Here is a 22,786-nt window from a genome sequence, read left to right as displayed (position 1 = left end):
GCTAAATTGACATAAGGCTGTTCAAGCATATGCAGTGCTATGAAAAAGAAAAACCACTTGTGTATGAAGGTGACAAAGAGTCACTGCATGTTTGAATATTTAAAGATCATTTATTCATTAGTAGTGATTTTAAAGCAGAAGGTCAGATTAACAAACCTGAAACCATGCTACAGCTGGGAACCAAGTTAGGAAGCCTTTCAAAAGCAATGGTAGCAGTGGCTTGAGCATATGTTTTTTGACCTGTATATCATTCAGTATTAAGAGTGATCACAGAAAATTCTTGACAAATGCATTTGATAGTCAACTGCAGTATTCCCTTCTATTGTCCAAGATTGATTAAATCCTGAGTATTTGGGGCAGCTGTATGAATTCAAAGCACTATGATGGATAGCAGTGTTTAGCCCAGTAGTTTGAGGTTTCTTTGTGAATGTAGGGTGCTTGTGTTGCCATCCTAATACACGAGTTCCATGGTTCTTTTATGGAAACCTGATGGATCAATTGTACAGTGATGTTGGTAGTCCAAAGCATCGGAGCTAAACTTGTGCTGAACAGCTGCACACATTGGCTGAGATGGCAGCCTCATTCACAAAACCATGTGGCTTTCACCTCTCCTTCAGTGCTGCTGTCACAGAGAAGACCAAAACTGGGTCCTCACTTTCTGTGGGTGTTAGAACAAGAAAAGCAGTGTCACAGACATGATCTGTTTTCAGATGCCAGAAAGAGATAAAATATTAAAGACAAAAACTCTCAACAAGTTAGCTAAACATGAGTTCTAGCATCACACATTGACTATCTCAGTCCTGTCCTTTGTGAAAGCAGACATCTCTGTGCACAATTCCTGTAGAAGTGGCTGCAGCACTACTTCAACAACAGAACAAAAAACTTGGTAGTCAGTGTAGACAGTTTCGGGTCAGTTCAGCACTTGGGATTGTTCTGTGATGGCATGCAAGTTAGTCCAGTGCAAGCCTCTGGGTAAGGTGTCTCCAGGGTGAGAAGGTCCCGAGGAGCTCTCTCATTTCCATGTCCATGTGAACTGATTGCATTTTGATCTAATTTGAGCTTCTTTTGAAATAAAGATTGATTTGTTGACAGCAGCATGGAGCAAGAATGTTTGGAGTGTAATTCAGCCATCAAAATACAGTACTGCTGATGGGGATCGTTTTTTCATCCCTGTACAAAAGGAGGAACTCCACACTGGCATCTTGCTGTTTTTCCTCACTGCATTGCTAATGTTGATCCCTTTGTTTGTTTGGTTTTAGCATTTCTGATTTCTTATTCTAGACTCTCTCATTCTTTCTTTTTTATTTAAAGGGGAGGGAGGTGGAGAACAGGTAACTTCTTGTCCTTATGGAGTTTCTGAATAAAATGTTCTCTGTTTTTATCTTGAAATTGTTCTTGCTGACACATCATTGTAATTTTCTTCATTTAGCGATGGTAAGGTAGTAGAAGAACAGGCAGAGGAAGATGAGGAGCTCACCGTTGTGGAAGATGATGATGCTGATGATGACGATGATGAGGGTGATGAAATTGAAGAAGAGACAGAGGAAGAGTATGAGGAAGCAACTGAAAGAACTACCAGTATTGCAACCACTACCACCACAACTACAGAGTCTGTGGAAGAGGTTGTCAGAGGTAAATTCGTGGGCGTTTAGCTTGGGACTGGAAAACTGATCCTGCTGCTTTGCATGTTTGCCCTTTATGACAAAAAATGTTCCAAACAGCAAAATATCCTAAGTTGCAGCATTGTTACGCTTTGGCCTCTGTAATTTGCACGTTGAATCCCCTCCCCTTTCCTTTTTCTCTTACGAATATTTTTTGGAGGTGTCTGTCTATGAGGTGTGGTCACTGTGTATGCTGTGCACGGAAGCAGAAATGTCAGTTTTATTTTGAAGTAATATTAAATAAAATTTGACACATGTAGCAAATAACACAGGAAAAGTACATGTGTGGGATATCGTGCATTTGTTGCAGAAGGATAGGGAGTGTCAAGTGGAAGCAGGAGGTAGCACTAACTGGTTTGATCTCTTATATTGACAGCAGTGATGAGTCATTTTGTGTGATTTCTGTTGGGTACCGTTTCGAATACCTCTCCATAAACCAGTTCAGTAAACTTTGTGAATTTGGAAATAACTGCAGAAAAGTGAACCTAACCAATGAGTTGTGTTGCAGGGTGGGGATGAAATAGGAATGCCTTGTTCCTGAAAAAGTTAAACATGGAGTGAGAAAGAACTCTTCATTTCTAAAATTTTTCATGATACTTGGTAATTATTACCATACCCTGGTCCATGGACAACATAGCAACATAACATTTCTAAATGCTTGATTTATCCTACAATACATATTTGAATGAGTTATCCTTATATTTCTATTTTAATAAATACAATTTCATATGATGTAAATCTCTGTAGGGTAGACACTACTTTTTCTGCAGTGCTTAGGTCTTTAGCAGTAAGTGCTGGAGATGAAGGCAGGAAATGAGATTAAAGTCTCATTGAAAAGAAAAGAGTTCAGGCTTGCAGGAGTTGGAGGCAAAATGGCAACAGTTGGGATGGTTGTGAAATAAGGCAGAAAACATCTGGCCTGGCTCCTTTCCTCTCCCCTTGCTCTCCCACCTCCTGCCTCTTGGGCTGCTTGGGACTGAAGTGCCAGCAGTCCCCTATTTGGCATGTGATTGTGTCCTCTCCTCTTGAACCACGGTGCTGCCATTGGACAGAGCAAGTATAGAGTATAGTGCTCCCACCTACCATTTATCATCCACTCAGTGGACAAAACGGAGCCTGGGGGATGCTTTGGAAAAAGCAGCGTTAACTTCATTTGCCATTTTCATTTCAGTGCAGATAAGCTCTCTAATCAAAAGTGCTAATGATTGCTTAGATCACTTGCAAATGTTTCTTTCTAAGGCTGGCAACTGCAGTCTTCTGCATTTCTGTCTTATATAACTGCATTGAGTGTTTTGCTCAGTTATTGGAGAGCTATTTCAGTGAGGAGAGGGCGGGAGGAGATTATGTTTAAATCTTTAAACCAATTAAATATATTTCCATATGTGAGCTTTCACCACCTGGGGATGAAATGCCTTGTTCTTGCTGGTAAATGAATTTTGAGAGAGGGGAAAAAAAAAAGAACACTTGACTTTAATGGGATTTTGGATGAGTGGAAATAAGGACAAATTAGGTAGAACGTATTTCTTTACTGAGGTTGACATTTCAAAGAGGTTAAGATGTTTAGCCTTCAGGAAAATAGTGTATAGTAATATGAATGTAAAATACGGAAGAGATGAGACAAACTTTTGAAGCCATCCTTCAAAAATCCTTTAGAAACATCTACAGTTTCCCACCAACAGTCTACAATTTCCCACCATGGGTGATTATGAGTAAAATATGTGTTGTTGCAAATGAGGTGAGGGCAATCTGTTACTAATGCAAATTTTAAGTACAGTTCTGCCACAGCCCTTGGGGCTTTCTGACCTCTAGCCTTCCTGTGGCATGAAGGTTGCTGAGACTGTCCCTGTGTGTGTGTAACTGGTGTCTGACGGAGCTGCATCATGAAAAGTGCTTGCCTATTTCTAAATGTAGACGTGCCCATAACTTAGAGCCTTGGGCCTTGCTTCTACTTCCCTTGCGGCACTTAAATGAAAGCTTCCTTCAGGCCTCCATCCTCCTGATACAGTCAGCAGATCCAGTGTAGGGGCTTCTGTGGTGGGCATCTGCTGTTGTCTTGCTGTTACAAACGGAAAAGTTTGTTGCTCTCAGTGCAAATGGAAAAGGCTGAGGAGCCTTGCAGGCAATGTATGAATTAAGAAGTGGTCCATGTTATGGAGAAATCTTGAAAGCCTGCCCAGATGAGTTTAAGTGTTGGAGCTTCATTCTTGTGGATGTGAGCTCTGTTCAGGCTACTTTTCTCAAGCATTTATCAGTGCAGTTCATAAAACATATCCTATGATCTCCAGACACTTTACAGACAGTTTTATGTATGCTTTCTGAAGCTATAACTAATATTATGTTGTTAGCATTAAAGAGAATAGAGAGTGTGTTTGTCCAATTTGAGAGCTGATTTTCATATGTGAAATCAACAAAGAGCAACTATTCTAAAGCCATTAATTAAGATCTTATTGTGGGTTGGTGCTGAACCCTTTCTTGCCCTAAATCAATGGAATGATTGCCATCAACCATAAATAATTGAGAAGCGTAAATGTGATGTTATACTTTAAAGACACTTGAGTCCTACTAGAATCAATTTGTTAGGCAATTTTATTTCTATGCATATTTTAATGAATCGTGATCAAAATAGCTGTAGTAGAACCACTTGCAAACTTATTTTCAGTGAAAAAGAAATCAGTCTTGCCTAGAGAAGGGAGAGGTCATTGGCAGGAGAACAGTCTTTTCATTGTGTTTCTGCAGCAACCATTTTTTACGAGCTATGGTGTTTATTAAAAAAGGTGAATAAACTTTCCGTAGCACAGTACTTGCCAGTATTCGCTGTTTGTAAGGGACCATCTTAACTCAGTTCATATGGAGTAGGGCAGCAGACCCTATTTAAACTTTGAGATACGCTCTGGGTGGGCTTCAGATGTTATTTCCAGATGATTATGTGTCTGAGGCTGCAGGGATCCAAAGAGTGAAATAAGTGTCAGGTCCACATTCTTCACTTCCAATCACTAGATGTTACCACTGAGTTTGTGCTGAAGAAAGTGGTGTTTGTTTATGAAGCCCTGCAGGAAAACTGTGGCTCTTGACTTTTGTATATGTATGGAGCAAGGGTAGTGACTCATCGCTGGCAGGGATTTAAGCAAGGGAGCAGTTTGATTTGGTTTGATTTCTGCTATCATCGTCCCAGTATTGTGGGTGTTGCAGAGTTGCTCCTGAGGCATCCAGGCTCCCAGTGATTATTCAGCAAGTGACTGAAGCAAGCAGGAGCACTGCTCCCCTATCACGCAGTTGTTTGTGATTTCGTTCCTGCTCTCCTTTAGCACAGTAGTTGACAAGAACAATCAGACTCGCTTGGCATACGACAAAGATTAAGCAGTATCAGCTTAGTGCTTCCTGTTAACATAGTAGTCAATCAGGTCTCATTTAAAGGAGAGCAGTGGGGCCAGTGCAGCAGCCTGGCAGAAAACACTTGGCATCGTCTTCACTTACCTATGAGCAGATGCAGGGGATTCAGCAGCGTGAGCTTGACCTGCCTCATCTTAGTGTATAATGTTGCCCTTTAGCAACTGGTTTTGATTTTTTTAAATCCAGCTGGGTTCCTTTAAAAAGTTAGGAAAGAATTTAAGCAGTGCTATTCAGTGTGACATTTTAATTATGTTTACAATCTGGAGTTGCAAGTGAGAGACCATATGCTGGTTTCCTAGCAAAAGAAAAGTAGCCCGATGTTTGTATGATAGCTCTTAGCTTTATTAATATAACACGGAGGGATTTTGCTGGAGATTTTTGTGTCTGAGAGACTTCATATCCTTTCAGTAACCCTCATTGCTAGACCATCAGCTGTAAATTTTGGGATAATGTTAGTAGCGTATACTAGATTAATTGGGCTTTTTTCACCCTCAGTAGCTTTGCCTTGCTTTCTTCTTTAAAAGAAAGGTAATAACTTTTCAGAGTAGTAGTTCTTGTTCTTTGTTAGCTTCAAGACTGTGCAGTGTGCTTGAGCTGGAAAAAGTTAATGTGTATTTCTGTACCCTATAAAGAAAACGTCGGTAGGTTGCTATATGAGTGTTACTAGTTATGGTAACTGCTGGGTTTTTGTTAGGAGATCTTCATGAAGAATGTTAATCTACTCTAACATCTGAGCAATAGCTGATAAAATTAATCTAATGGATTTGCATTAAAATAACTGATAGCTTTTAATTAGACATCATAATTTAAAGCTCAGCTATTTCACTGTAATATAATACTTCGAGATATGTTTCAGTTAAAAGAAATCTTTTTATGATCTCGTCATCTTGTTGATGGAAAAGCAGTGTATTAATCCTAATTTGTATCAAGGGCAAAAGTACCGAAATACTAAACACAGCAATAGTAGTGGTTTTACATAAAGTTGGAGGGTGAAGACTGGTTCCATTTGAAACATATCCTGACAGAAGAAATCCCTCAAGAATCTGTTTCCATAGAGAAAATTTCTTTTTGCTGTATTGAAGCAATAATGAATTGAATAATTTGGTTTGCTGTGTAAAAAGACTGGAATGTGCTTTGGGGCTCATATTTCACTGTTAGCGTATTTGTGATGTTATGTAGAAACTGTACCTTTTCTAAAATTCCATTGACCTACATTTAAAATCAAGCTGGGTTTTTTGCTTGGGTTGTGGCCATCAGTAGTAACTGTATGGGCCTATGTGGTTCAAAATGTAGTTGTGTTGTACACAACTAAATAGAAAATGTATTTTCATGTATTTGACCCAATTCAGATTGGTAAGATTTTGTATTCCAGCCAAGTATATATGATTATTTTTTTTTGTATTCTGAATATCCCCCTCCAGTAGCTTCAGAATAAACATTGGAGATGGAAATTCCATCTTAATTGCACAGGATGGAAATTACAGTTTTAGGGTGTTTAACAGTTTCAGCAAAGCTTTTCTTCAGTATTGCATTTAGAACTCATATTTTTGCTTTTTTTTCTTTTTAACTTTCTCTGTAGGAAATATTTTAGCAATTTTATAGCTTTTGCACTGTCTTTATTCCTAGAGTATGTGCCAGCTTCACAGCTGTCCCGTAATTCCAAAGACCTCTTCTGAAATTGAAGACGCTAACTAAAATTTGGCTGCCACTTCTAACTGTATATTCAGAATGAGGAAGGGTTTTTTCAAAAAAATTATCTTTAAATATTCCCTTTTGATTAATTAACTGAGCGAAACAGTATTGTATCTTTTTTGAACATGAACAGTATAGCTAGAAGAAAAAGAGAGTACGTTTACTTTTAAAATAAACTAATTTTTCTCAGCTAGTTAAAAAATGGAGACTAATATAGATACATGTGTATTAATATCTTCAAACTGTAGCTTTCAGTTCCTGACAACACAGAAGCCAAAATTACTCAAATTGTAATATTCTGTACACTAGTGCACGATAAATTGGAGCATACGCTTCATGATATGTATTTGAGAGGTTTATTTTTTTGGCCTCTCTTGCAGTAATCATTGGTTCTTTTCTTCAGTAAAATATAAATGGTAAAATATATGATTGTGGTCCCATACTTGAGCAGCTAAGTGTTTTAGGTCTTCATTTAAGACTTATTTGGGTCCTGCGTAATTGTAATACACAGTTTGAGCTGCCATTGACCTGGGCAAAGCAAACACCTATCAATACTAGTGGATTGGTTCATAGCAGCGGTAAGATTTATTTGTATGTACTTGACAATGTCAACTTCAAACTTGAAGTACTGGGAGTATAGAAAAAGTCATCAATACAGTATATTTTCCATTACAGTGGTTAAATTAAAGAACTTGCAGTAATTTATAAGCCAGCATGATAGTATCATTCTGTTGTGTCATTAAGGTTAAGAGGTTTTTCAGAGGTGTGAACTAAACATAGAGCTTTAGGCTGGAGCTGTTAGACTAACACCTCCTGTTTGTCTTTTTTTTCTTAAAACTCTTTGCATTTAATTTCTAGTTTAAGGTTTGGGACTGACTGTCCCAGCATTTAAATGAGCTTAGTCCTCATGATCATGTAAATAAATACAAATCCTGAGGAAAATACTGAGTAACCTTGATGTTTACGGTGATAGAAGTATGCAAAAGTAGCTTTAATTTCTCCCTCCATTAGAAGTTTAAAATTTATTTCGGATTTCTTAACTGAAATTGTTGGTGTTCACAGACTAAACATTAGTCCCATGTGGAAAAGAAAGCATGGATTTGGGATTTTGAAATAAAGCAGTTATTATTTCACTTTAATTTAAAATTGGGTTTCTTCAAGGAACAGTATAAAACAATTTATATTGAAATGAAAATTTTTTAAATGCCATTCAGAACCATATCTTATATTTCCTTCTATAAAAATCCAAATTATCTGAAATGTTTGCACATAAATTTTAATTAGCTCTACTTACAGCATTTTGGTAAATCAGTGTTTATGGAAGTACTTCGTGTAAAGCCACTATAAATCAACGTCCACATACTTGAATACTGTGTATTTCCTAGGATGCTGAAGTCAGTGCTTTTCAAAGAAAAAATAACAGAGTCAGTGCTGATGCTTAGTGTAACTAATTAGTTTTCAGTATATCACTTTAACTATTAATTTAAAAGCAAATCAAAATCTTTGCTACAGCACCGTCCCTCAGGGAATTATCTACCTGCTGGATTAGAAAGATCTCTTTGCATTGAGAGGCTGGAATCGGCATAAGAAGCTTGGAATGAGGAAAGTTTGCATTATACTTCCCTGATGTTCTCAAACCAATTTGCTGTATCTAAGGTTTTGGAGAAGGAAGGTATTGGCAACTGTAATTTTTGGTTTAGGTCACAAAGGAGGTGAGAGAAGTTTTACTACTAAAGAGAGGTGGTTTGAAAACTGTAAGTGTCTGAAAACAGAATTTAAACTGCTTATAAACCTGGGTTGTGGCAAAGGCTTGTTCTCTTTATTTTTATCTGGTTTCATGAATCCAAAGGCAAAAATGTGTCTTTGGAGGTGAAGCAAGTTTTTTAAACAAAGCAAAGCTCCCTGTTAATGCTGTAGCTGGTACAAATTATTTGTGGTATCAAGTAAAGTTAAATTACACAGTGGGAAAAGTAGCTCATCTTTTAATCAGTTTCAGGAACAAAATTAATATATGAAGCAAAGATAGCTTATAATTTTTTGATTAATCACTTAGCAGGGTATGCTGCCTGCTTGCTGCTAATATCTGTGAAAATACTGTAGCTCATCCGTCATGGGCAATAATTGCTACACTTGGTAGCAGGGGAAGGGGAAATGATTTTTGGATTAATAGTTCCAGAAAACCTGTTGCATTTCCCATCTCTGCACTTCATTTTCCCCGTCTTCTCTTATGAGGTGGTACTGCTGAGGATCAAATGAGGTGGCTTTTATCTCCAAAGGCAATGATGAGGATAGGCAGAGGCATGCAAGAAGCAACTAGCTCACCAACAAAAGCAATGGGACAGTTTCCCACACATTGAAGTGGGTTTAAAAATGTACCTTTGCCCCAAGGCTGGATGAAGGAATGCTGCTCCAAGCTCTCCACAGAGAACAAGTGATGATAGGCAATGGTAGCAACACAGAAAAGGGGTCGCGGCAGTGACAAGTTTCCTAGACTGGAACATCAACATGCTTCCCTTACAATGCAATTGTAAAACGGTAACCTAGAGCATTTTTCTTCCTATCTTTTTTATCTTCATTTAGGTCATAAACTGTTTGCACAGTAGACCATTCCTCTCTGCAATGAAAGAATTGGCATTTAGGTCTCATCAGTAGCAGTACAATCGGCCATACAGACTGGAGGGAAGAGTGTCTCTTCCTCCACTACCCTGCACTGTCACCACCAGCCTCGTGGGGGACAACAGGTCGGGCAGGAGGCACAACACTGGACTGCAGTGTTCCAGGCTTGCTCTTTTATAATGTTTTACCCAGTGCCTCCTGAATGCTTGTCCAAGTGCGTCTTCCTGTCTCTAAATTACTTCAGTTTCCAAGGAGTCAATTCCTTGTTATCACTGGCATCAGTTGACGGGCAATTAACCTTTACCTATTGTGCTGCTTTTTTTGTGAGAGTTACCTGTAGGAAATTTTGGGTTAAATCTGTGAACCATTCCCATCCTGATAGCATTTAACAGTGCAAAATGAAATAAATCAGACTTTATAGAAGAACTAGTATTTGGAGAGAAACCTAGAAGGTGCTTATTGTGTGGGTAGAGGTCAGCCCAGAGTCAACATGAACTAAGGAAGACTGAGTTATTGAGACCTTTGTGGGTGGGTTTTGAAATGACGTTTCCTGTCAGCAAAAATTCTTTTGATTATACCTGTCTCTTTTATGTCAAGAGTCAGTGTTCATTTTTAATTGACATGTGGCATTTCTTCCAAGGATGTGCTAAGTTAGCTTTGTGCGAAGATTTGACTATATAATTAGATGGCAGGGCTGGATTTGATTTTAAAATAAATCAGAAGAAACACTTATATGCTACATGTGGTCTATAATTAATCATATGGTAGTATACAACTAATTGTAACTAATGTGCTGTACAATTAAATATACTTATCTTGTTTTTTCCTAAAACGAAACAAAATTAGTATCCTTTTACCTCCTGCTACTCTTTCCCCCTAATTGCTTGCTATAGAATTGAGGCACTTGTAGCATATCATTGTTACTTGCATACAATTGAATCTGTTTCTTTTAGACCAAATGTATGCTCCCTAAAATGGATTTTTGACATCATTTGTAGATATGATATGTGGATGTTTTAAATGCAGTGTAAAATTGTACCTATATTATGTGCTTAAGGAAATGCAGGTGTACACCGACTGCCAGTATCAGCTGGATATAAAATCTGCTTGTCAACTGTGATGCTCCTGAAGAGAGTGAAATAATGGATCAGGACAGACTGAAAAACGGGATTCTTTGTAGCCAAAATCTAAGAGGTCGTGAGCATGCGGGGGATTTTCAGTTACTTATGCACTGATATTTCTTCATACCTTGCAATCCTTAGGGATCTTCCTTCCACAAAATTTAAATCTATGCAGAGAATTTAGAAGCCTCTAGTTGAACATACCAGTTTGTCTGCCAGTGTAGCGTGTGGGATGAAAGCAAATGAGGGGTGTATTGGTGTTTAACATTATGTAGATTTGAAATTACTTAAGCAGCATGTTGAAAGATAAAACTGTTTTTGTCTGTTTGGAACATTATTGGTAAAGGGCTATACATTTGCATGTGTAATTGGCTGAATTCCAAATTGTGGGCAGCATTTCCTTTGTCTTCCTTCCATTCGTGTGGTTTCTTCTTCCCTCAGGTTTTCATGTGTCGCAGGATGTAGGCAGAGACTGTGGCAGTTCACAATGAACACAAACACAAACCGTTTTAATTTTTTTCCTGTAGATATTCACTGGGGATAAGATTTCCTCCCATGGGTGGGATAAAGTTATGGCAGTAATTTTATATATGTGAGCCCTCGAACTATGAATTATAAACTGTGCTGGGCAGCCTGCAAGAGGAAATTTCTTCAGCAGTGATTATATATAAATTGGTGTCTGAGGAGAATTTGTTTTCCTCTATAACTCATAAATATTTCTGGTTTGTTCTTTTGTGTAACCTAGGAAACCTTCTCAGCTGGCGGGCAGAGGGGAATATACAGCTAAAAAATAGCAAGAAAAAGAGTGATACCTTCTGCTTTCAGATGTTCCCTTTCCACACAAGTACCGAGTAGGCTGCTTGGGCAGGGATCTGCCTGGGGCCGTCAGCAGCCCCTGAAGGCAGGAGCTGACAGGGGTGGTTGTACCCCTCTGGCCCAAAGCAGACAAAACCTCACACCTGCACCATTGTCATCATGCTGGAGCTTGATTCAGGGCAACAGGCCTCCATATGTGTGGATAAAGTAGCTGAAAACATGAAAGTGTAGGCAGGCTAAAAAGACATAGAGCCATGAATCTAAGTCATTTCAAAATTTACCTTTGTTGTCTCCAGGGTGGTTTTCCAGGTAAGGGTTTCCCCTTCCCCGAAACACCTCCTTGGTGCAACTCATTCCTCACTTGTGTGCGTGGACAGAGAGAGGCACTTAATTAAGAAACCGAGACAGTGCTATTTACATGCTAAATGTGGTTCCTCCGGGTCTCCTGTGAATAGAGGTGTGCTCTGAGCAAGCCGAGACTGGTCCCTGCCGCGCGATGATCTCCCGTTGGTACTATGATGTGGCCGAAGGAAAGTGCGCGCCCTTCTTTTACGGCGGCTGCGGTGGGAACCGGAACAACTTTGACTCGGAGGAGTACTGCATGGCAGTCTGTGGCAGCGTCAGTAAGTGCCCCTCCATGAGCGGTCCTGGGCTCACACTAACCCCCGGCCGTGGTCTGTCCAACACCTCTGCTCACCGCTAGATCCTCACTATCCTCTTGCTAACCCAGCATGGTAGTGGGAGACTTCTTGGTGCTGTAGATGGGGTCTGCAAGTAGGAAGCTAAAACCCTAATGCTTCTTTAGATGGGGCCTTCGCACTCACTTTCTCCTAATTTTCTGTCAAAGCGTACTGACATTTTGTGTCTCTGTGTGTGCATGTACAATACCTGTGCAGGGAAAAAACATGAACTTTAGAGAACATCCAGGTAAGTTTAAAAATAGCTGGTAGTTTGTACAGTGTATTTTCATGTATTATTTCTGACCTTTTTAAGCAAACCAGTGTAAGCTTGTTATTATACTAGAATATTTATTTTCAGCCTCAGAAGAACCATTTCTTTACGTTTGCTTTTTTTATTTTTAATTTGAGTACTTCACATGTGTTTGCAACAGAAAGGGGAGAAACGACACTTGATTTTTGTTTCCCGAAGGGCTACAATGCACCTGGATGTGAATCCCCTCCTGCTTATTTTGTTTAACACAATGTTTATTTTAATGATCATTTCCCATGAAGAGTATTCTTACTGTGATTTTCGTTTGAGAAGGATGGTTTTCTCCATCATAGGATATTGAAGCTGAAAAATCAGACACTGGATTCATTAGCTGGGTTTTGGGTTGGGAGCCTTTGGTACGCATGCCTCCCATCTGCCTTGCCTGCACTTACTCTTGTGATGGTGTTTGCAGCCATTTACATCTGGTACATGAATACATGTCTCACTGCACTGCTTGGTCATAAGGCGTGGAGGAGCAAAACAGAAGCAGCACATTAGGGCTGATTTCAGTAAAATATTTTTCACTGTGCCTAGGAACATTTGCAGTAAGTAGAAGGCTTAAAAACGTACACAAACACAGGCAGCAAGGTGTGGTATGTGTGTCATGAAGCAGAGGAGCTGACCTGTATTTTATTGGAATGGGAACAAGAGCAGTCATGGAGGCACAAAATGTGGTTTGTGTTTTGTGGTTTGCCCTGTGACAGACAAGAAAAACTGAGATTTTGTAATGCATTAAATTAGGACAGCATAGAAAAAAAGAGAATTTTAGAGAAAGAAATATTTATGCAATGAAAAATGCAGAGTATGTGTTATTGAATGAGATATTGGAGACATGGAAGGAGAAAAGTAGACTGAAGATAGCTGGTTTGTGTAGTTTAGAGGCACAGAAAAAAACCTCTGCAGCGAGGAAGATTGAACAATAACCGCAGAAAAGCCAGTTGAGTTCCTGTACACTTGAATTTCAGATAAGATGAGACCGTGTTTATTCTTTACTGTTACAGCCAATACAGAATTTGTAAAGGATGCTCATGTTTTTTAGTCACACATGGGTGAATATCATGCTTGAGTGGTGATTGGATCCCAGACAAGATAATGGCTATCAAAACTGATAGCGGAAAATACCTGAGAAGGCAAACCTTTTGCTACTTTGCATCTGGAAGTAGTCACAGTTAGTAAGGGAATAATGACAGGACTGAACATGATTTACCTGCACAGAGCTTCGGATATTTCAGGAGCTTGTCTTGGTCTTTAAGAGACAAACAATAGTCACTTACCTCTGATACCACACCTCTTGTGACAGTACCTGTTCCTTACCACAGAAATTTTAAAAAAATACGTGATGGGGAGGCCCTTCATCACCACTTCATGTCCAAGAAGTTAGGATTGAATGAAAATAGCTGTATGCTTTCACTTTATGGTTCTGTAGAAGAGTTTCTAAAAGCTGCCTATGCTGGTTCTTGTTGGAAAAAGTCAGCCTTTTCACGTACCTGGTAGGAATTAAGAATTATTACTGCCTTTGTCAGCACTACTAAAAAATCTTGAATCTTTTTGTGAACGCTGGACAGCAGCCTAAAGACTTGAAATAGATCTTTTCTCCTGCAAGACTGCAGTTTTATTGAACTGCCAGTTCTTGCATGTTTGTTTGAGCTCCTGCCCTTCAAGCTGAGCCAAATGGATGCATTTCTTTGTCCAAATCGTGCAGACTCAAAGATCTCCTGACGTCGTGAATCTCGCATACAGAGCTGTCGTTACTCACCCAGCACTACAAATCTGAGAGTTTCATTTCTGGCTTTCGTAGTCTGCAGAATTATTGCACTGAGGGAAGGGTGTTGCTGACTAAAGAGCAGTCACATCACAAAAGAGACTTAATGAGAATTATTCTCACACAGTAAAACTTGGAGGGATAAGATTGTGATTTGTCACATTGGTAGTACAGTGGTGTTCCCTTTCACATACAGGTTGTAGGTGAAATCATAACACTGACTACTTGTAGAAGTAAGCAACAGACTGCTCAGATCCACTTCCCCACAACTTGGTGATCTTTTTGCAGGAAGTCATCTGCTACAAGGAGTGACCTTGGCCATGACCTTAAGAAGAATACTATGGATAGAATGGAAGTTGAAAATTAGGTTGTCTTCCATCTTCAAACTTGTTTCTTAGTAGCAGAAGTTGTACAGTCTGTGCTCATGCTGTTTGGGACGATAAATGATCTCCTCTTCTAGGACTGGTGTTTCTTATGCAGCATGTGAAATAAAATGAAATAAGAAGCAACTTCTAAATTTGCTAGATATCCACTTTGGATGTTCAGATAAGCCCAGGAGATTCCTCTCTAGCTCATGGAAGTTGTTTTGGGATTATTTTTTTAGGTTCAGTTCAATAAAACAATGGCAAGAACATTACGATTTGTGTTTACTTTGGGATTTCCAATTTTTGGTTTGAGACATTTTCTTTTTAAGGAAAATGGAGTTAGGTTGAATAGTTGAGCTACATGGCTTCATTTGCACAACTGGCAGTGAGGAAAAATGGAGCTGGTCTTGTCTTTTAAAATAGATCTCCCACAGGGCTTTTTCCTGGCTTTCTTCAGTAGTTTCTCAAACAACATTTGAGTCTACAAAGTACACTTTCCAAGGTACTTTAGTTCTTTTTTTGTTCCTGTGTTTTCATGTTATTTCAGTATTTATACCCCAGATCTATACACCTGTTATTGCTGTTCTGAAAATAACTTTGTTTTTCTCAAGTTTCGTCTGCTGTTTCAGTGTCACCATACTCTTCATTCCTCGGAATTTTGCTGAATAGAAATATAATGAAAATTATTGGAAATGCTGAATGCAGTATGTTTCAGCACTTAAATGAGATCTTGTCTTTAGTACCAATCTAATATTTCTGAAAGATCTTCCTATCTTGCTGTAGCAAGCTTTGGATCAGACAAATACCACTCTCACTCCAATCCTACAGAAGAAATTAAGAAAAACAGTGGAGGAGTTTCCATCTAGACTGCCCCTCTTCTGTCCTGTCTTTCTCCCCGCCCCATCACCCTTGACTTAATCTTTTTTCTTTATCTCATTTGTGCGTATTTTTTTACTTCGTTCTTTATTCCTTTTTTCTCTTCAATGTTTACATTATTGTTGCTCCCTTGAGTCCTGTAAAACACAAGATGGACACTAAAAGCACGTCTTTCCTTCATCTAGCTGTAGTTTGCTTAGGAGGATAACCTAGTTAGATTTTACCAGAGAGTAATTTGAAATAGTGGATGGTGGTTGTGTTTCTCTTCAATAATGAGTGAAGGAATGAAAGGATGAGGTATAGGTTTGTTTTCCTCATAATTCATTGAAATTGGACTGAACGAAAACCCAAGGATTCTGTTGTCACAAATACCTATGTACTATCTATATGCTATGAGTACCTATATATTACTGAATACTAGTACCCTGAACACACTGTTTACAGAAAAGAAAAATCATACTGTTTTGTCCTTCCTTGATGATGTCTCTGCCTTGATCTGCAAAGGTAGGTTTGTCCTGTCATGCAAAGCCTTCAACTGTGTCCACTATCAATGAATTTAACTGATGCTTTGAGGCCTGCCAAAATTATTTATCTATTGGGTTGGAACTACTACTGTCAAATTTTTTCATTCATCACCACAGCTACATGGGAATTGATAGATAATTGCCCTAGAAGTAGAAGGCTTTGAGGATCTTATTGCCAATTCCTTCAGCCCGCCAGACCACATGCTCTATTGATTTTTAATAATGATGTTCAATACTGTCTACAGTTTCCATTCAATATAAGAAATCAAACTTCTATTGGGTGACTGGCCATAATGGCTTCTTTGAAGACATCAGGTTCTACAAGGTGGTTAATTCAGATTTAATAACCTCAGAATGGGAATATATTGACAAGAATAACAAGAAGGTTATAAATTGTTTTTATTGAAGGAATTATTTTCTGTCTTACTCTCATACCAAAAAGTAACCTTGTCTTTTAATCTTTCCTTGTTAAATATCCTTAAAACTATAGGATTTTTCTTTAATAAGAACTATTTTGAAATTATGGTAATGTTCAATTCTTAAATTGGGGACACAAGGAGCTTCAAAGCTGGGAAAATTCGTTCTCTAAAATGTGCTATGTTTGTCAGCTGTTACAAGACGGTTCTCACAGCTGCTCCTGATGCCATGGTGCATTCAGAGTGGAGTGGAATTCATGCCACCATATTTTCATTTATTCTGCGTCTAAAGCAGGAGTGAACTATACTCTGGCACAGTCAGGTTTTGAAAACTTCTGACGTATCATTAAAATGGCCCTTTATAGAGTATGGATTTTTGTTATTTTACTGATTTCCTATGGCTAAACAACAGAAGGAACCAACAGGGTTCAGTGTTTCCGGTTGCTTCCTTCCTTACATAAACCCTGAAGCCTAGTGATAAGTTTAAGTGTCAAGACGTATTGTTTTATTTTGAAGCACGATCACAATTTTCAGTGAGCTTAGAATATTATTTATTCTCTAAGCTAAATGTAAAGATAGAAACTTCTAAGTATGTTGGTGACTTTTAAGTGGCAGTTACTTTATTTTCATTTCAAATGGATGATATAAAAAATACTAAATGTTACAATTTCATAATGTAAATAGAATTTCACACCCTCTTAAATATAGATGAAATTATAATGCACAATACTAAGGTTAATATGGGGGATCTGCTTTTACTGCTTTTTATGTAGGGTAACTCCAGCTTGCCTGCAGATTAGTATTGGCCTGTCTCTGATAATTGATGGGATCGGTCTTAACATGTTTCTATTTCATGCTCTTAAGTGAGGGACAAATCCATGACCTCTAGTGTTTTGCAGTGTCCAGTTTAATTTTGCTTCAGGGGTACTGCAAATAACAATCTGTACCTTTTAACAGCAAAGGCTTATAAGATTATACTCCTGCTGTCAGGAATTTCCTTTATCCATTTGATTCTTGCTTGGGATCTTGACATCTCCCTAGTTAGCAGGAAGTAAAATGTTTGGCAGCTAAACTTGGCACACCACCTTCCAGAGCGTGTCGAAGGCCTGAAGGAACTGCAGTGCACTCCAATAAGCAGAATGGTAAAGTACACTAAATTTTTAGTGAAGTATCACATTTTAATCCTTTGTCTTATTGACAGGCTGGTCACTCGTTTTATCTGTCCAACTATAGAGACTGCTGGAGCTTGAGGTCAAGCAGGAGGCTCAAAGACAGAAAGCAGGGCATGTCTAGAGCACATTGATCTTGACTGGGTGATGCTGCTCTTTCACTGCTTGTGAGCTTTAGGGGGGCCTCGGTTTATAAAGCAGCAGAGCTTGCAAGTTGCTTCATGCCAGGAATGCTTTTTTTTTTTTTTTTGACAGTGCACTTAGTCCTGGGAAATATTCATTGCAGTAACTGCTACAGTACTTATTTGTCATGGCACTACAGGAGATATAATTTAAAATACAGAAGTCTAGTGATAACATTTCAAATCCTAAATATCTGCCTTTATAAGTAGTGATATTGCAAGGAAGCATTTCACATAAGTACCAAGTCTTTTATTTGAATGAATAAAAACCTCAAAGTTATTACAAATTCACTAAGCCAGCCACAGTAGGACAAACCTGTTGCTCCGTCATAAAGGCTCTTTGTATTCAATTGTTGAACTGCTTCCCAAATTAACAATAAAGGGAACATTACCTCTCAAGACTTTACTTAAATATGTCCCTTTCCTACCATCTCCAGCATGAATTGCCTGTATCTACTGGGTTTTATTTTCTCTGGCATGAAAACTCAGTTGAATCATGCATCTTGGTGATTTTGAGGCCAAATTCAGATAGTATAGATAGTATTTTTGCAGTTCTTCATTGTGAGTGCTTGGTACTCATCATTCAGTGCCTAGGAGCCGTGATGGGATGAATTATGATATAGTATATTTAAATTGTTAATTTTGACTGCCACCTTTAGTGGATGCAAGTGACTAATTTCTCTTTCCATGGTATCTTCATCTATATAAATTTGAACCATATTTCACCCTTGAACCACACGTGGAGCCAGTGTTGGACTGGACCTTTTTACAAAGCAATTGGGTAAAATTTAGGATTCAAAAGGGAAATTACATGTAAATTTTCATATACTGGAGTTAGACTACTGATAATTTCAAGCATTAGGAACTTCATTAATGTAATGTATTATCCTAGGCAGTATTTCTGCTGTAACTCATTTTGTTGGGTCTAACCACAGTTCTTTTTTTAACTCTGTGGAGTTTGATGATTTTTGTTTACAACCTTGATAGAAGGCTTGTTCATGAGAATGCTTCTGTCTTATGTTTGTTCACATCAATCTCATTTGATGTACAGGTGAAGAATTTAATAGATCTTTTCCCCTCATAAATATTTAAATTGATGGTGACAAATCAAAAGAGAATGACCTTGAAACCGAGTATTGCAAAGATGCTCCAGGAAAGTTTGCTTTGGGGACCTCCTACCAAGCACAAAATGAATCAAACTCAGAGGGGGATGGTCTGAGCAGTTAATGGCCACGATGAGTGTCAAATGGATATGAGCAAGGCAATATTGCTATTGTCAAGGGCTGGTGAAAAGGCAGTTGCATTCATGGAGATGCAATGAAAGCAGGATTGCCAAGTTCTAGCTCTGCCTGGCATTTAAATTATAACATACCAAGAAAAGATAGGATCGGGTTTTGCAAAGTTACATTCCTTCTTGAACTTTACTTTTAAACATGTGATTTCTCTATCTCAATAAACTTAATTATATTTTTCTGGCCAAGGTTGCTACATTGACCTGTAATTATTCTTTGAATGCTAATGCAAGTTAGGAAATAATACAGAAACTATGTGCAGTCTTTTATGACAAAGGAGTTCAGCCTTGTGGGTAATAAAAACAATGAGATAGCCCAGCTTTCTTAAGAAAGGAAAAAGTATTCCTCTGGAACACTGGGCTCACTTTCATGCATTGGCTCTCTTCATGCCACCTGTGCCTGGAAGCTCTTTGAATTAAAGTAGTAGACATTTTTAAACAGAGCGCTTTCTAATCTGCTTTAGGAACATTCATCCAATTTAATGTAATTTTGGAAGCTTCGAGGCAGCTTGAAAGTGGAAGGTGTAGAAGTCAAGTCTTAGAACTGATGGTTCTTTTTACTGCTTCAGATGTGATCCCTGAGCGTACAACCACTAGTGGCACGGGGGCTTTTTTTCTTAAAATATGCACACCAATGTGCATATATTTTTTTTCTGATAGAAGAATATATTTCTTTGTAGTTAGTCTAGTAGTCTGTACTTTGCGCTTTCTGAGTCCCCACCATTGTAGTCAGAATTTCTCGGTTTTTATGAAGAACACGTTACTTTCAAGGACTTTTTGGGTTTCTTAAAGATAATTGTCAAAACATGAGGATAAAGTAAACATGCAAGATAAATAAAACCCAGCTAAATGGTTATGTGAACAGACTGGGAGATAAATACGTAGTTGAAATGGGTGAACGTTGACATCAATGAATAACTTAATGAGAGTTTGCATTATTGAGCGTCTTTGCTGAAAGTTAAAAAGTAGGTGGGTGGAGTTGAGTGGCCTGAAGGATGGGAGTGCCAGGCTCTTACCATGGATCGGCACAGTTCACTGCTCTGCACTTAGCAGCAGCCTGCTGCTTACAGGTAGTATACTAAAACTGGAAACATGTCTAGTTTTTGTTCTCTCAAGATCTCCCTTGTGCTGTTGACTGTGGGAGGAACTTTCCCCTCCTCATGTATTTACTATTTGACAGGGTTCAGAAAGTGGTCTTTGTGGAAGCATGCATGAAGAGAAGTAAATAAAAGTGAAAAGGGACGGCAGTGTGCCTGCTGGTTCTCCACCTCACTATGCTAAGAATAAGAATAGTTCTCTCTCTATAGTGTGGAAATACCACTTAGTAATCTATGCCTCAGTATCGATCTGTACTAGAAAGCGTACTGGTTCAGCACACAATTTTCTCCAAGTAATTAAATTACATTAAACTTCAAAAATTCTTATGTAAAAACTCCTCCTGGTACATCCTTTTCCCTATGTTTAAAATAATGATAATTTGCTACAATTTAGATAAACCTTTATCAGCCTTCATTTGTCTCGTCTCATTCAGTCAGTAATTTGTTTTGTAATAAAAAGGTAATCGTTATTTTCCTTCTCTGTTGTTTAGGTTCTGTTTATTGGTTTTGCCACTGTTCTGTAAACAGAGCAGCCCATTCACAAAAGCATAGGAATACCATCTTGTAAGAACAGCTCATTTCACAAGGTAGCAGCAGCAATAATAGGAACACTTCTTTCTAAAGATATTCCACATGCACTTGAGATTTTCTGAAGTGCTATAATTAGTTGTGATCTTAGTCAACAACTGAAAGCTTTGATCTTATTCCTTCATTAATGAGGCAGTTGTGTATGTGGAATTCAGAAACAATGAATGTACCCACTGAACTCTACACTGTAGTTGGGTAATGCTCTCGTTCCAAATGGTTTCACCTCTTACATGCAGTAGCCAATGTCATTCAGAAAAGGAGTATCTACTAATCCACTTCATATGAGGTTGGTGAGTGACTTTTTTCTTTCACTATAGAGGCTGATATGGATTTTTTATTTTTATACAAAATAATATAACAGGATCTGGGGACATACTGTGGTATTTTTCTTCCCTTTTTTTTTATGGTCTTCTGATATGTAACAATTGTTAAATAGCAGAATATGTAGAGCGTAATTTGACAGTATTATTGAACCTGTGTCTCCTGGAGGATCCAGATTTTAAAGTCTAATAAATTTTTTTTTAAAAAAAAGAACTGTTTGGGAATTGGCAGGTAAAATGAGAGCAAGTGTAAAGAAAATGTAATTTGATACCATGTTTCTTCCACACCTGTCAACAAACACTTTTTGATCAGTCTTCATGCAGTAGTAGAATGAGTTACTTTATAAAGCAAGCCATGCATACAGAATTAATCATCCTCCTAAGAGCAGATCTGGTCAAAAGAAATGAGATCAGGCTGCCTATTTTTAAAGAATCCTTACATGTAGCTGATGTCTGACCAAACATTCCAATTTACTGTGAGAAAATATGCAATTCATCTCTAGAAACAGAGTTCCAAAATGTATTGGAGTGCAAAGAACAGCGTTTGTGCCAACAGCCATGAAGAAATTTTAAAATGTTTCTCCTTTATGCTAAAGAAGGGAGGCTCAGTGTTTTTGTAGTTCTTGTGTTTTCTCTTAGGGAGAGGATAGACTGTCAGTTACCATTATGTTGGAATCACAAGGGGTTTTTAACATGCTATTGATAATTATGGGTTTTTTTAATACTGGATGGAGTTGTCACATAATCATCTACAGGCTTTCTAAATACAGCGAAATCTTGTTTGGATTACTTGTTTTTCAGCAGACTGTTAATTTTTTTGTCAGAGAAACTTCGGATTTCAAATTACATGAATAGTTTACTGCTCATAAAGGGGACAGGTGACCTTATTGTTCTCTACAACTACCTGAAAGGAGGTTGTAGAGAGGAGGGTGCTGGCCTCTTCTCCCAGGTGACAGGTGACAGGACAAGGGGGAATGGCCTCAAGCTCTGCCAGGGCAGGTTCAGACTGGATATCAGGAAAAAAATTTTCACTGAAAGTCATTTGGCACTGGAAAAGGCTGCCCAGGGAGGTGGTTGTGTCACCATCCCTGGAGGTATTTAAAAGATGGGTAGACGAGGTTCTCAGGTACATGGTTTAGTGGCAAATAGGAATGGTTGGACTCAATGAGCCAGGAGGTCTTTTCCAACCTGGTAGCCCTGTGATTCTATAAAAGGGCCACTTCTGAATCTTGGCTATCACAGAAAATAAAAATTTATATGACCATTTCATCTCACCTTTTAGTATTTTCTTAAACATACACGCTGAATTTCTTTGTAATGAAAATTATCCCTGTTTTGTAACAGTTTAAACAATGCCTCTGTTTGCAGAGGAGAGATGAGGTCAGTATTGGTGGGTCAGTTGGTGTATGCGGCCACATGTCCCAGAAGCAGTAGGCAGGCTGTATGTTCTTCCATATGGCTTTGCACAAGCTCTGCTCGCCCGGACATGTACTCGGCATGGACTAGTGCCAGCAGCAAGCAGGGAGGGAGAAAACACGTATTTTACCCCTGTTTGCTGGAGATGCTAAAGCAGGATGTTTTCATGGATGCTTTTGGGTCAATCTGCATAACTTTGGCTATGTTGTTCAAATACTTAAACACCCTTGCTGTTGAAAGTGAGTGGCTTATTTCTGGTCTGGATTTCCAGCCTTATTTTTGCCTCACTTTTGTTTTCAACCATCATGCCTCATTTGCTTCTTTCCAGTAAAGCTGTTGTCAGAAATCTTTTCTCAGTAGAGATTTTCTAAATCAAATTAGTAGTCCACTTCCTGGTGGATGGGTGGAGCTGTTTGAGCTTCTTTCTTCGAGACAGGTCCCCCAAGCTCCCATCAGCTCACATGCCAGTTTCCGAGCCCTCTTTTTTTGGGGGG

General features: G+C 38.6%; 1 protein-coding gene across 3 annotated transcripts in view; it reads left to right on the top strand.

The window, feature by feature from the left end:
* The window catches only part of APP (amyloid beta precursor protein), a 214,461-nt gene that overhangs the window by 120,903 nt on the left and 70,772 nt on the right, over positions 1-22,786 (top strand). For 2 of the 3 annotated variants that reach the window (XM_069870682.1, XM_069870673.1), the window contains exons 6-7: positions 1,430-1,632; positions 11,752-11,919. In XM_069870682.1, coding sequence (XP_069726783.1) covers positions 1,430-1,632; positions 11,752-11,919 — 371 coding nt within the window. The remainder of the gene's footprint in view (positions 1-1,429; positions 1,633-11,751; positions 11,920-22,786) is intronic. The other variant, XM_069870690.1, reaches the window with a different exon arrangement.

The sequence above is a fragment of the Phaenicophaeus curvirostris genome, chromosome 1 (assembly GCF_032191515.1).
Source record: "Phaenicophaeus curvirostris isolate KB17595 chromosome 1, BPBGC_Pcur_1.0, whole genome shotgun sequence".
Classification (NCBI taxonomy): Eukaryota; Metazoa; Chordata; class Aves; order Cuculiformes; family Cuculidae; genus Phaenicophaeus; species Phaenicophaeus curvirostris.
The sequence above is the reverse complement of the archived record's forward strand: the minus strand, read 5'-3'. Positions and strand labels throughout refer to the sequence as shown.